The sequence below is a fragment of the Cinclus cinclus genome, chromosome Z (assembly GCF_963662255.1).
Source record: "Cinclus cinclus chromosome Z, bCinCin1.1, whole genome shotgun sequence".
In the NCBI taxonomy this organism is placed as follows: Eukaryota; Metazoa; Chordata; class Aves; order Passeriformes; family Cinclidae; genus Cinclus; species Cinclus cinclus.
This window is the reverse complement of record NC_085084.1, coordinates 68,220,097-68,235,245: the sequence shown is the minus strand read 5'-3', so window position 1 is coordinate 68,235,245 and position 15,149 is coordinate 68,220,097. Positions and strand designations below refer to the sequence as shown.

Below are 15,149 nucleotides of genomic sequence, written 5' to 3'. Positions count from 1 at the left end.
TTCCTACAATTACTGAAAGCAACCTGTTGCCAACTGAAGGAATTTAGAAGACCCATAAGTGATAAAAGGAAAAAATACAATTCTTTTAGTTTGTTTTGGAATTCCTGTACCCTTTTAAAAGTGTTCTTGACTACTGGTCTTTTTTGTTTCAGGAATGTATTAGCCTAAGGTACATTAAGAATGCCTTGTCCCAGGCTGAAGATTACAAATTTTGAATGCATTCTTATCAGGCCTAGATAAGAATGCTGTATATGACTGAAAATATTCTGCTTAGCACATGAAGTATTGCCAGAAATACAACTGGGACAAAGTACTGATCCAACTAGCACATTGTGCAATCCCAGTGAAATTTCTTTGGCAATACAGCTGTCTCTAGACTTCTTTAAAAAACAGACGTTAAAAAAAAAATTCTTAAAATCCTTTCAAAACACTAAGATTGGCAATGAAAAATTTCCCAACAATTCATAAGCACATAAATAATGTCTTTCCAAGGCCAGGAGAACGTTGTGTCTATCTAACCAGTCAAGTTCTTGTACAGCTCAGGTTTCTCTGTGATCCTACTGCAAGTGCTGGTTTTCCATGAACCAGCAGTAAAATGTTACAGACAACTCTCCAGATCCATGCCTTTCACCAGTGAAAGAAAGGCTAACTTGTCCCAATAGGAATTCACACATCAGATTCCAAAATATACTTTTCAAAATAGTCTTAGAACAACATCCACTGAAACTGAAGTATCATGAAATAGAGCTGCCAAGTACAGTCTTGATCTGATTGTTTCCAAAACAGCCAATTCTGACATTAAAAAAATCAGTTTTTCAGAGATCCATGTGTTTCACTCCATCAATACCTACCTCACAGATCTCTTTCTATGTCAGGAATAGAGCTTCATTTTAACAGGAAAAAAAGCATAAGCTTTAATTACTTCCACTTGGACATTATATTATTCCCAAGTCAGAAGAATGCTTTAAGTAGAAACATAAAACCAGCTTCAGGTCTCAGCTGAGGTCTAAAGTATACTCCTAGATTCCAGTGTATACAGTAGAGGTTGACATCATAAAAAGGTCTTAAAACAAAGTAATTTAAGGGCTGTTTTGCTTTCTTGAAACCTAGTTTTGTTGTGAGTTTCACATAGTCTCCAATAAAGACAAAAGACAAGACACAATAGTTCTTTAAAAAGTTGTCATAAGATTGACTAAAATTTATCACTATGGTTTATTACTGAATGTCTGCATTCCTAAAGAATACCTGGAAAAATAATCAAAGTACAAATAATTTCTACAAGAAACCTATCAGCTGAATGACTTTGTTACTTTAGCCAGAATTTCTATAAGATAAGCAAGACTAAGAGAGATTGCCTTGGAGGACCTGACATTGATGACCTTCTATTACTTTCCATGCACAAGGCCAGCTTAGCTTAAGGAGCAGAGACAGCCTGACAGGTTATGTTTCTTCAGTTAGTAGAAAAATAGAACATAGTACAAAGCACATAAGAGGATCATTTGCTTGGACTGTGATTTACAAGAAAGAGCATGTTTTAAGCCGTAAGTTGTAGTTGGCACTATTTTGTAGAGTTCATGATTTCTAAAGTGAATTACTGCACACTGGAACTCAGTAAACAAGCTTGATGTCTCGTCTTCATTTAATGTCTTCACATGAATACCTGAATGTGTAGAAACTTTAAGACAAATGCAGGAATCTGATGGGTAAATAAACAGCCATGGGAAACAAGGCTAGAGAACAGCTAAATACATATGGTTACAGGAGAATTAAATGGTGAGAAACAAAAGTAAATGACAGTAGAAAGGGAACAAGAAAGGTCATCCTGTGGCGCTACAATAAACCTGGCAGAGGCTGAATGATAAGGAAATCTTCCCAACATAATTACAGAACTATGGAATGATCCCTTGGAGAAAAACAAAAGGCTCAGCAAAACATTATGCACATTCCCATATCAAAGCAAATAAATACACCCAGATGGATTAGCCAGCATGTACTTTCCATCTTTAAGTTCCCTGGATTCTCCCAGTCTGACCCAAAGCTTCCACTGACATTTGTGTTACCCACTCCATGATCTGGAGGGGAATAAGTGCCAGGGTACTGCAAAGTACTGCAGCTCATATTGCCTGTCTTGAGTAAGCCAAGCCCTGTGGCAAGCAAACCACATGCTTGTCAGTGAAATATTCCTAATATTTCATCCCATGGTTTCAAGTCCTAGTTCTACACTTGAACACCACATTCTTTGAAGTCAATTTTCTCTGTATTCAACAATCAACTTTCTCCCCCAAGATCCACTCTTTCCTTACATGCTGGACTTGCACCACTTGCAAGATCAGTGTGGGCTAGAAGGTTTGAGGACTCTGAAATTAAGCATTTTTGTCATTATTGCAAAGGGAAGCTTAAATAAATGCATAAGCAGTTCACCTTCTGAACAATATCAGGAACAACTCAGAACCCAATGTTTCCAATTTCTCCACTTTTTTCCTTCTCTGCCAGTAATTATATCCACACTTTAATAAAAAGCCGTACATTTAAACATAGGAAAAGCTGCCAGTCTTCCCAATTCAGTAATCCTCATCTGGAAAATTTTGTAGACAGTTATTTCAAGAGGGGACCTGACATTTAATAGCAAGTATCTTGTGTAATTCCCTAATCATATCTGGGGTGAAGGGTGGATCCACTCAGCTATGCTTTATGCAGTGGCAGATAGTGAGAAAATGTTGCCAGTGCTGACACATAATATGCATTATTTAATACCATGACCATGTTTCAGTAGACTTTCCACTTTCTTTTTACAGTCTGTCACACACAGTTAAATTTCCCTGCTTATCTTACTGACATAAACCCAATCTAACAGGTTCTCAGAAGAGACAGGTATTTACTAAATTCTAACCACCTGCTTTTGAAATAAACTGCAGACTGTGCAAGAAACAGGAATGTAAGTTTTTTCCCAAGCTCAGGATCAGCAAAAAGTAGTTTTAATTAGCAGTAAATACTACAGTGGTTGTGTTCACTGCTAAATTGACCACATTCCAAAGTTGGTTAAAAGCTTCTGCTGGCGTGATTTGATGGGTGTTTGTTTCTTTACTCCCTGGGAATTGAAGAAATAACTGATGATACATTCAGGTATGCAGATATTCTGTATATTCTGTTTAAACAAATGTATTGCACACTGATGGAACAACCCAACCAAACAATGACTACCTAAGCTAGCTATTTTGCATCTGACAGCAAAAGTTTGTATCAGCAGCTACCAGGGGAATAAACTTGATTGGAAATCTTATTTACATTCTTATTCTTTTCTTTTTCTTTTAAAATAAGCAGCAGTCAATCTGCACATGGAAATTCCATTTTTTTTTACCAAAGGAGCAAGAAGTAACAACTCCTGTCATTCATGCCACACAAAAACATGTACATTTTGAGCTTTCGATATTCCAAAGTCCAACAAAATTCCATGCTGCAACTTCCTCATGCACACTGCAAAACCATTACAAAACAAGTTATCTTTCATCAGTTCTGATTTTATCATTCCATTTAACTCAATGCACAAAAGGAAAATATAACTTTCCGCTACATTTCCAGGTAGCCTCTTCCTATAGGGAAGAAAATAAAAATAAGGACTTTGTTTACTTCTCTTCTTAGTAATTCCATCTCATGAGAAGACTAAAAGTGAAAACAGCAGCAAGAGATACTCAAACCAACATTTCTAATATAGTATAGTTTGCTCTCACATGCACCCAATTACAGGTACCTGTTCCATTTATTATGTCTGCATAATACTCTTTTGATTGGCAGTAGTGTTATTTTACATAAAGGGAATGGAGACAGAAAATTATAATCTCTACTAAATCAGGGATTTATGTGTCATTCCTTCTTTAAGGAAACACTTTGGGCAAGAAGTGCTTGGCAAGTGCACAGAACACATCCTTCAGCGGATTCTTGTAATCTTCAAAGGGGAAAAGGAAAGAAGGCAGTGGGAGAACAGTTAAGGGGATACCTGTTCCTGCAGTACTATTTGCTTGCTACAGTTATACACACCCAAAGTTTTATCTTAAAGGACTTTTTCCTCCTGTTACTTTAGATATAAGCTTTGCAAAACAGTGAAATTCTGTGAATGAGGAGATATATCTACCTGCTTGGCTGGCCACAGGTACCTTCCAAATAATTTTCAGGATGCACTGAACACAAGTTTTGATTTCAAATGACCTTAAGCATGATAAGCTACTGAAATATATTTTAAGCCAAACCCAGCTTTGTCTGAAAACCATTAAAACGAGAAGAGTTCTAGTTTCAATCATGAAAGTGAATGTTACTTATCACTACTCAAAAGGTCCAATTCACACTAGGGAAAAAGAGATGTAAGATCAGAAACAAGATCCAGATTGCAGAACTTAATCTCAGTTACAACATGTTCACCTTTCAGATTCAATTCTCCTTACCACGAGTTAGCTTCTTTTGCAAAGGCAGCTCCTTTTGCTCCCAGATCAAGTACAGCCCCATTTCAATATGCACTGCCAGCCCAGAAGTTTCTAAGGCTTTGTATTTTTTTCAGTATTTATACTGAAAGGCTTTTATTCACTACCATCATGCATATTTCCTTCCATTTAAGATTCTCTGCAGCTGCCCTGACTAAGCTCCACTTCTCAAATGGGATTAATAACTTCACTGTAAATGCTCTCAAACCAGCTGCGTTATATCTTGAATAATAATAATAGCATAGGGGTGTGAAAGCAGTGTTTAAGGAAAAAGTTGCACCATCACAATAGTAGTAGATGTGTGGCCTTCCATTCCATTCAAATGCCTTGGTACCCAAGCTGCTTCAGTTGTTTTTTGTGTTGGTTGTTTTTCTTTTGTTTGTTTTCATGCATGTTTTCAGAAGCGAAAACTAGAAAATTAGCCTCAGATTAAAGCTCCTATACATAGGAGTTTCAATGGTGTAGAGCTCTTCACAGGTTCAAAGTTCCATAAAAGAAATAATCAGTGCTATACAAAACATACCAGTATGCCTCTAGTAAACACACAGTCAGTCTCTGGCACATCAGAAACTTCTGATTTGTGATGCTGATGGAAACTGCCAGATGAAAAGTAATCCATTTAGTTATGCTTGCATCATTAAATGCAGTTTGGTTTCAACAAAGCTTTAAGAAGCATCAAAATAGAATATTGGTACATTTTATAAAAACCAAGTAATTTTAATGCAAAATAGTTCTTCACTATACAAATACTCCCAGTACTAACAGGCAGGGAGACAGGAGATAAGGAGAGGGACAGACAGGCTATTTAATAAGGATGGGTTAACCTAAAGTGAATATTCAGACTCTTGACTTAAATTTAAAAATTCCAGAGAAAACCAGTTGCTATCTATTGAAACAAGGGAAAACAAAAGTATTCATTTAAATAGAAGTAAATAGTGCATAAGACTTGGAAGTCGTGTGAAGAGTTTTTGGGTTTATAGCTGTTGTTTTATGTTTTAACACAATTACAGTTTTGAAGGGATTAACAGACAGAAACATGAGAGTTTCAGAAGTTTGGTTGAACTTCAGAAAAAGTCATTTGGGTTAGTCCCATCCTGCCATCTGGCAGGAGTGCCCTGCTACTGAGAACTGATCAGTAATTTAACTGCACTCACAGCTCAGGCAGGGCTACAACCAGAGAAGAAGCTATGAACAAAGCTGACAAATTCCTGGCAAACGATTGGAAAAGGGCACCACCTTGGCAATTGTGTTGAAATAAACTATCAATGTCAAAATAGTCAGCTCTAATTTCCTAAAAGCTTCCTTTGAAGATTACATTTTGAGTTTGCCATGGAGACTGCACACAGCTTGTTTTGAGCAGTCACAGCACGGGAGCAGCACATCAACTGAAGCAAGGAACTATTTTCTCCTTTAGACATCTGACTTGTAATATGAATCTGTACATTAGTAATACCATTATAATTATGAACCTTGACAGCTGCATTATCTGTTACCACAAACAGAAAACTGAAAGACTGAAATTAGAGAACTACAAACATCCAAAGCTAAACTTAACACAAAAGGAAGGTTTTCACACATATACACATCCTTGCTAGCTGTGCAAGTCTGCTTTTGGGGGCCAGTAAAGCTCAGACTGCACAGAGTGCCTCTGAAGTAGCAGCCTTTTACAATATGGTGTAATATCTACCACTCCAGGTTCAAAGGTTCCATTTCTATGTACGTGCTTAGTGAGCTGACAAATAATCCATGAAGGGCAGTTTCCTGGATCTGCTTTGTCAGGAGTTTCAGTGCTGCTCCCAACCCAGAACTCTAAACTTTTACCACCCCGACATCCATACACAGCAAAAGGAGCTAAAAAAATTTAATACCTAACAGAAATATCTGGAAGTTAGTTATTGCATTATTGTGACAAACCTGCACTGCTCAGCTAAAATGTAATAAATACTACTTTCAAGAAAAATTTGTAGTAAACTCAGGAAGCCTGACCAGGTAGATAAAGGAGCCCTTAAGCACATACCCAGGACAACTACATACAGGAAAAAAATATTACACTGTACAAGAATTCAGGAGAATTAGTTTAACTAGTGTTAAAGCAACAAGGTACAGCAGCCTACTGCAAACTGCAACCAAATTTAGCATCATTACAAGAAAAGGCCATTAGCAACCTATGTGAATATGCTGGCTTTCAATTCATTTTCTGCATATTCATACCTTGTTCTATTCCTCCTGCATGTTCACCTGTCCCATTAAGGGAAAAGGTAGATTTTTGGGAACAATAAATGATTTTGTTCGAACTTCATTTTAAAGTTCTGAAATATTAAAGCATGTTCTCAGAACTGGTTAACAACATAGTTCAGACTTGATGTACAAAAGGTCTTAACAAATTCCTTATCGTATATACTAGAGATAATATATACTACAGACAATTATGGCAACCACTTTAAGAACACCCACTGCCAGTACTCATTTGCAGATCACCCACACTACTGCTGTGCTCAGGAACAGAGGTTAACCAAAACAGGATAGGTGTGCACACAAGTACCACATGCAATGCTATTAACTGCTCAGTCAGAGACTTGCCATCATACCTAAAACTGTTTGCTTAAAGGGCTAGTCTTTCAAAGGACTATTTAGACATATATTTTCACATCCTTCACAGGAAAAGATCTGAACCCTTACTTCCCATTCCCAGCTTTGCAGTGTATTGACTGAGGAAGAACATATCATGCTTACAGCCTTCCACCTACAACTGTTCCCTGTCTAAGAGCAGGATACTGAAGCACATTACACTCCTGGAATGTTGGTTTAAATGATGAGTACAGATCCCTGCTAAATGTGTATAATTGTCCCGTTTTCTTCATTTAAAAGACCATTAAATAATTAGGAGAGGAGATGTTTGCTATGTGCATCTTCTTGCTCTAATGAATACTGCTCCCTCCACTTTCAGAAACAGATACCTGAAATGTCTCCTTGTACAATACTAAAGCCGCATTGTTATGGAAGTAATATCAATATATCAGTTCCAAAATGAGAAATAAGGTTTGGAGTTGTATTCTGAAGACTAAGTTTTATTATATTTTTTTAAAACCCCTAAAGCTGGACCCAGCAATTACCCAGGTTTGAAATTCAATCCAGATTCTTCAGTTGCAGTCCAAAAGAACAATAAAATTCCATCAAAAAGGGACATCTGGAATTTATAAGATCCAGGTCTTATACAGGAATGTAACAAAAAGTCCTCCTATCTGCACCTCAAAAGAAGAATCAAAACAAGCCAGCAATACCTCAACAGTAGATGTGTTAAGAGACAGGATGTCTCCAAATATACACCTTAAGTGAGAGCTCAACAAATAAACTTCAGAGTAAAAGTTAGTGAATTGAAGGTTTCAAGAAATAAAAGCATATGTTGACCCTTCTTTTAACTCACCATAAGGTACAGATGGAGAGGGACAAAAACCAAAATGCAAATGCATTAAGGAAGGTCAGCAATTAGAAAGATCTCTTCCAGCCTCCCAAGTCTTCATGCTTAGTAGCAAATTTCAGAGAAGAGAGGTACTATCCAGTCACAGAAGACCTGACCATGATTACTGGGAAGTGAGACAAGCCCACAAGTCCATGCAACATGCATCCAGTGGTGCTGAAGAAGGCAGATGATGCCATGATGAAGTTCTCCAGATACCTTTATAAAGCCATGTGAAGGAGCCAGCATGTCCATCAGATGGTTAAAAAAATGGATGAGTATTCACAGGCCTTTATCACAACTCCAAAGTTACCCCTACATTAATGAAATATTTAACCCATTCTTGCCAGTCACTGTAACAAGATGTCCACAGCCTTCAAGATGACGTGGATGTTAAGAATAATGGGGGGAAGGTAACACCAAAGGTATACTCAAAAGTGTAGGAAACAATCCTTTAGGAGAAGCAAGAGAAGACAGCATATTTATTTTCTGGAATAATTTAATCCTTTTTCTGGTGACTTTTTTTTTTTTAATAAATTTCACTATCATTGGCATAAAAATACGCATTTCACGATAATCCAAAACTATGAAGAATAACTTTATTACCCAGTTGCCATGTATCTGAGTGGATTCTTAAACTTGTATCCACTACATGAATTTGTCAGTTAGTTGAAACAGTTATGTATGCATGTCAGAGACTTACATATCCACTATGGCAGAACAGAAAATCAGGTATACTGAATGTGTAAGAAGAGGAACATGTTAAACAAAAGCCTTTTGCTTTCAAGTGTTTTAAGTTCAACACAGCATTAGCAAATTTGTGTTCCTCATTCCTTACTGAATACAGACATTGTAAATGTACTTTTTTCCTACATTATTACTGCAGGAATTATTTCATTTTAAAATAAAATTTTAAATGAGAAAATTAAAACAAGTATGCTTGAAAGCTTTGAAGTTCTAGGGAGGCATCATCTGCATGAACACTAACTAGTACATTATTACACCCTAGTATATTATCATCCCTGTGAAATTATTCAGCAGACACTGAGCAGGAGTATACCATACTTCATGCCACAACACTTATTTTTAACATTTTGTGGATAAAATATAAGTTTAAATAGTATCAGATTCAATACACCTGACCTTTACACGAGGCTCTAATGTGCAGTTAGTGCTGCCAAGTTTATAAATCTATATATATTTATACACACTCACCAAGTGACAGCACAATCCTAAATTAAGTTCTAAAAATACTGTAAGCTCTATATAGCACCTGCTACATTGTTTGAGAATTAAATAAGACTTATTCATAGATTCTTTCAATCACACACAACTTGTCAATACCAGAAGTTTGGTTTGATGGTTCTTCACTGATTTTGTAGAGTTTTTGTTCAGTTTTGACTCTTTTTGCTGGGAAGGCTTAGGGAGTTTTGCTGGATTTTGTTTTCGTTTTTACTTCTTGTAGAAAGAACTTAATAAAATTGGTGAGAAACCCCTACCATCGTTACTAAGCTCTCACCTGCCTCAAAAAAAAATACTGACAGAACCTTTATTTAAATCACATGTACTCTTTTTGAGACCAAATTTTACAGCCAAGAGGAAATACTCATTTTTTTTTGCTTAAGACAACAACTAACACTGACCTTTACCAGGTTCAGGTTCATCTGGTCAAATGTGTCTCCTGAATTCCAGATCCTATTTCCTAGAGATTACAAATGCTTATCTACACGAAGGTAATCAGTGTTGAATTAGCAATTCCTGATTGCCAAAATGAGTTGAGAGCCCAGCTAACATTGCCACACCATGGTTTACTACATCCCAATGACAAAGTCAGAAGGCACACTATCACTGCCTTGAAGCATGATATATTTCAGCTTAACTGAACAAATATTATAAAGTTGTCTTGTTTCCCCTCTACCAGATGCTAAAAAAGAAATCTATTCCAGAGCAATCAAGTGCTCACATACTAGAGGAAAAGAGCAGCTCTTGATGTTCTTTGTTACTCTACTAGACTCTCAAGCCTCACTGTTTACACACTCATTTCAGATAACCAGCAACTACAGCAAAGTATACTCACCAGAGGAACACTGAAATACTAATTCAGAGCTGCTGCTGAACATCTGTGGTTTCTGTTCAGTCTTTTGGATGCAGGAAAGCTAACAAAAAGCATGAACAATCTGCCATGGACTGGTTAGAGCAGGCAGATTTGGGAAATATGCTTTAGCTACCAATAACAACCAGAGAAGCCAGTATGTGTCTTATGTACCTACTTCTCCTTGAAGAATTTGGGTATTTTGCCAATCTACTCAAAGCAAGAAGAAAAGGAAGATGAGCAAAAATGGAAGCTGCAAAAACCAAACACATTAGCGATTAGTAAACACTGCTCACTCACACCCCCATTTTATCAGGGGTGGAACACCTCCCTGTTTTACTGAGCCCTGCTTTGCCTATTTGAAAGTAAAAACAGCCAACTGACTAGTCATTATCTTTATGGGTGCTAAGGAAAGTACCCTAAAGGCAATTCAGCGGCATTAAAGTATATACCAGTACACTAAAAGCGACATGCTAATTGCAAGCACCAGTAACAACAGAGTATCATGACTTTGATCTCTCGTCATTCATAGACACTAAAACTTGTACTTCTATATCAAATTTACTTTTCTGTAATTAAAACAAGCCAGGTCAGGCACCTTTATTGAGTTACTACTCTTTATTTAGAGGGAATATTACACAGCTCTACAGAAAACAGTTGACATCAAACCTAGTAAAACATCCATAAAAACTGGAGATGGCACTTCTGCATAAGTCATTCACCTCAGGAAGGTGCCACAGAGTAGCTCATTGTAAGCTTCTGTGTCTAGCCTAAATGAAATGCCAAATACTGGCTGAAGGGAGGACTGCCTTACAAAGAGGCACAGGAAAAAAGTACATGTTAAATATTAACCAGACTTTTTTCGTATAACCAGTGATTTTCATGTGTATTTTAGAGATCTTTAAGTGCTACAAACTTGGATGTATATGTGCCCAACTCTTACATTCAGTTTTCAGCAAATACAAATCAGATTTAATAAGCACACCACTGTGTTTATGATCCCCTGCTCTGCTGAGCCAACAGCAGTAATCAAAATGCATACGTATTATAAAAGTTGTCAATGAGAAAATAAGGTATTTAAACATGAAAAGATTTCATGCTTTCAGCATGATGTATAGCAGACAAGATGCTTCAGTCAGCAACAACTGTCTTACTAACCTCAGGTTAGAAAGTGAAACTGTTATAAGTAACTACGCAGCTGTTAGCTTTTGCTATTACATATTGGCTTTTGCAAATTATTACTAACAATTTTGGATCGTACAGTTTGCAATCACTTTTAATTGCTTTTGATATAGTATCATTTGTCAGCTTTCTGTGGCCAGTGCCTGACCCCTGTGTAGCTTGTATTCTCAGAACATCATTTATAGATGATATTTTCGTTTGTAAAGAGAATGTTAAACATATATTATAGTTGTAGCTTTCGCAAAATGAAATAACAAATAATACTTTTATTTTTGTAACTGATAGACAATATGAGAATAATTCAGATGTATTTGTAAAATAGATAATGTTGATTTGAAGTACTTGTGAAAATAACTAAAACCTGCATTGTCAGATACCATTTAAGGAATTGATGTGATAAGGACTCCTGCCATTGACCCTTCAACTATCAGTAACTGCTGCCTGCTGAAGCCACGGAACAGGAGGGGCCATTGTGAACAAGTGACACACAACTCTCAAAAAGACAATACACATTACTGCACATACTCTAGAAAGTGGGTCAGGGGTTGAGCCATGCTAAAGAATTCCCAGAACATGCAAATGAGTTCAAATAAGTGTCTGAATATGTATAATTTTTATTAATATGTGTTTGACCAATGCAATGGGAAAAGGATACAAGAGGAGTTATTATGATTAACCAGTGTGCCTCTAGACATAGCTACACACCCAGCACTATTTACTGTTCCTTTCACCCCTTATCAAACCTTAAAAATTTAAAGAGAGAGCCTCGTTTTTCACAGAAACCTTACTAAAACCATAGCTTATGGGCACTTTACTCATTTGGACAATCAATCCTAAATCCATTGGTTTCTACTCCTGATAAGGCAAGCATGTATTGTAATACTGTTGTTGCCAGTGAACAGTAAAAAATAACTACTTTTTTTCTCTCATGTCCCCATGTTATAATATAGTAGACATATGCAAAGAGCTGGAAACATCGGTTTTACATAAAACAGTACTGGAACATAATATGCAATATGTTTGCCTAAAAGATTCTCAGCCTCCAACCATAAAACCTATTGGCTTCCAGAAACACAGGCTGTTTTCTTGAGGTTAGTCTTCTAGAAGTTCCTGCAAGTGGTATTTTGAACCCACTCTGAACCAAACTTACACATCCCAGTACTATAAAGAACTTACACAGCTTACTCTTTAATCTTAATGTGGGGAAAAATAAACTACTTAAAATATTTCTTCTTTCAATCTTATTGTTAATGAGGAAATGGAAACACTGATTGACTATTACCTAATTTCTGTACCACTCCCAAAGTGTACTTTAGAAGCTTCCATCTTGCACCCATCTCTTCAATACACACACTTATTCTATTTCAGAACAAGAAGTCTGATCTACTCAGGGATGCTCCATACCAAAACTATTTTATACTTTTAATTAGTAAAAAAATCATAAGAAGAAATGAGAAGGGAGGAGATAACCAATCAGAAAACACAGTATGAACAATGGAAGCACACAATGAATTTTCAGACTCCTTGTTTTCCAGGAAATAATAAAATATTAGATTTGTCTTTCTGACTGCACAATCAAGCATGAATCTTTAAAAACATTCAAATGCAAGCTCAAGTTTTACTACTGTAGAGTAATAATAGGTTCAATTCTGAACATATAATTTTACAAGTAATGCTGTGATTCTCCTGTTTTCATTATTCCTTTGCATTTCTACCTGCCTATTTAATCTATGCAAATAAAAGTAGATGACACTAGATATACCACTAATAATTTTTTCAATTGATACAGAAATTCATCTCTGGGTTACAGCTTGAAAGACTGCTGACTTCTTCCAGCTTCCTGTAAAAAACTCCCTGCAATCCACCTCTCTCCTCTTAGTGGGATATTAACTGAAAGGTTAATGCCCTTGGGCACATGATCCAAGGTCATCACAAACCCTGAAAGATTTACTGGATCACTGCATCCAGGTCATATACCTCTACAGGGCAATGTCCCACTTTAATCTATACTACCATTCTTTGGCCACTTGGTAACTTTTTGTTTACAGCTTCCTGTGCATGCAAAAGCCTCATCTGATAGCAAAAGCCTCACAAGCAAGTACACGCCCAAGTGAGCACCAGAAGGCAAGCTCTGACCAAACAGGAGAGCCCCCTGGCATCACTCCATACAGGAAACAGTAACAACACAAAAGGGGAACATGAGAGTAGCTGGAAATACACACCTCATAGCCCCTCAGTTAAGGGTTGACAAAAAAATCTTGCTTCCAATATAGAAGTCTGAGATGTCAATACACTGGAAGAATAAGAGGTAAGTGATCACTATGCCACTGTTACCCCATTCTATTCTCTTACCCAAGAAAAAAAAATTGTTTAAGCATAAGCTAACTTTTGTTTTTTAGCATCCCCAAAACCCAGAAAGACTATTTCAGGACCATTTCAGTCGTCACAACCAATTCAAATTTTCTCCACACCCTTCTTTACACTTAAGAGGCATTTTTAGACTCATGAAGAAGTTAAACTAAAGACTTGGAGCTGGCTGGCACTGGCTCTGTGGGACATAGCAGCTTCTCAAAGAAGCCACCCCTGTATCCCCTGCCACCCCTACCCAGTGTACTCTACCATCAACAACCATTCACATCTCATCAACATTTTCCTATGGCTACTGAAAAATACCATGCATGCTACAGGAAAATTATAGGGAACACATGCCAGATAAGGAAAGGAGCATACAGAACAGTGAGCAAAACTACACACATCTACTTAAAAACTACACTAAGAGAAAAGTCCTAACTACGACAGTTAACTAGAACTTCTGGAAAAAGAATTCTCTGTAAAGGTAAGGTCACAGAAAGTTCAAGCAATTCAAATTATTCTGGACGTACTTCTAACATTTCCAGTAGCACTTGAACACTGAGTTTATAGCACGACTAAAATTTGAATTGTCAGAGGTGTTATTCTTGTTTCCATAGTGTCTTGCTGCAATTGAACTAGCAGATAAATATTCAAGATTTTAAAAATTATTAATGAGAAAAATTAGAGTAATTTTAATAGTCCTGCATATATTTATATGGATGTGCAGCTTTTATTTGCCTTCATTCTAAAATTAAAACATTTCCTTTGCTATTTTACATCCAATTTCTAAAGTAGATTTCAAATTCTTCTCTTCATTGGGATGCAAACATTTTAGAAACACAAATAAAAGCCAACTGAAACTGAAAAAAAGACAATCACCCATAAGCAGAAACAAACACACAGTTAGGCATTTATCTATATATTAATAAAACAAGTTTTCACAAATTGGAAAAAAAACCCCAGGGTCTAGACAGGATTTAATGCTTAAAATTCATGACAATAAATTTATTCTAGGAGAAGCACAGAAATTGCAGCAGCATTACCAAATTCACTGCCCCAGGTTACCAAACATGTCATACAAGCTGGTATACAAGGCTAGTCAGACTCACCTTCCCTCACTGATTTTTGCTTTGTCCCCATGGCAGGTGAAGTTCTCGATGTAGCCCAGGCTGCAGTTTATCCGTGTCCAGTCGGGCTGGCACACAGCAATGAAGTGAGGACGCAGTCTACCTATGGAGTACTTGGCAATGTCTGTCAATGACTGGCTAGCAGCTGCCCCAAAAATGAAGGTCCCAATGGCTTTGTAAATAGTGGCTATGTAGTTATTTCTGACAAACGAATTTGAGTGCAAATTATTATAAAAGACCGAGAGAGTCTCTCCTATGATTATCTGAAAGAGAAATAAGGACAATGAGTTAATTACTTGAAAAGAAAATATTGTGCTATTTTTGTTAATAGTCACACATACAGTTTCAGAAATTATTTTTTATGAACATTAAGCTGCAAATTTAAGTTTTCCAAGAGTAAGCAGTAACCATGTCCAAACTATAAACACTTTCACACAGAAGAGAAACACCTTTTTATTTTATGTTAC

At 36.7% G+C, this 15,149-nt stretch overlaps 1 protein-coding gene across 1 annotated transcript in view; it reads right to left on the bottom strand.

Moving 5' to 3' along the window:
• PLPP1 (phospholipid phosphatase 1) overlaps window positions 1-15,149 on the bottom strand; it is a 72,022-nt gene that overhangs the window by 15,829 nt on the left and 41,044 nt on the right. Inside the window, exon 3 of the mRNA XM_062513963.1 lies at window positions 14,665-14,945. Within this exon, the coding sequence (XP_062369947.1) occupies window positions 14,665-14,945 (281 nt within the window). The remainder of the gene's footprint in view (window positions 1-14,664; window positions 14,946-15,149) is intronic.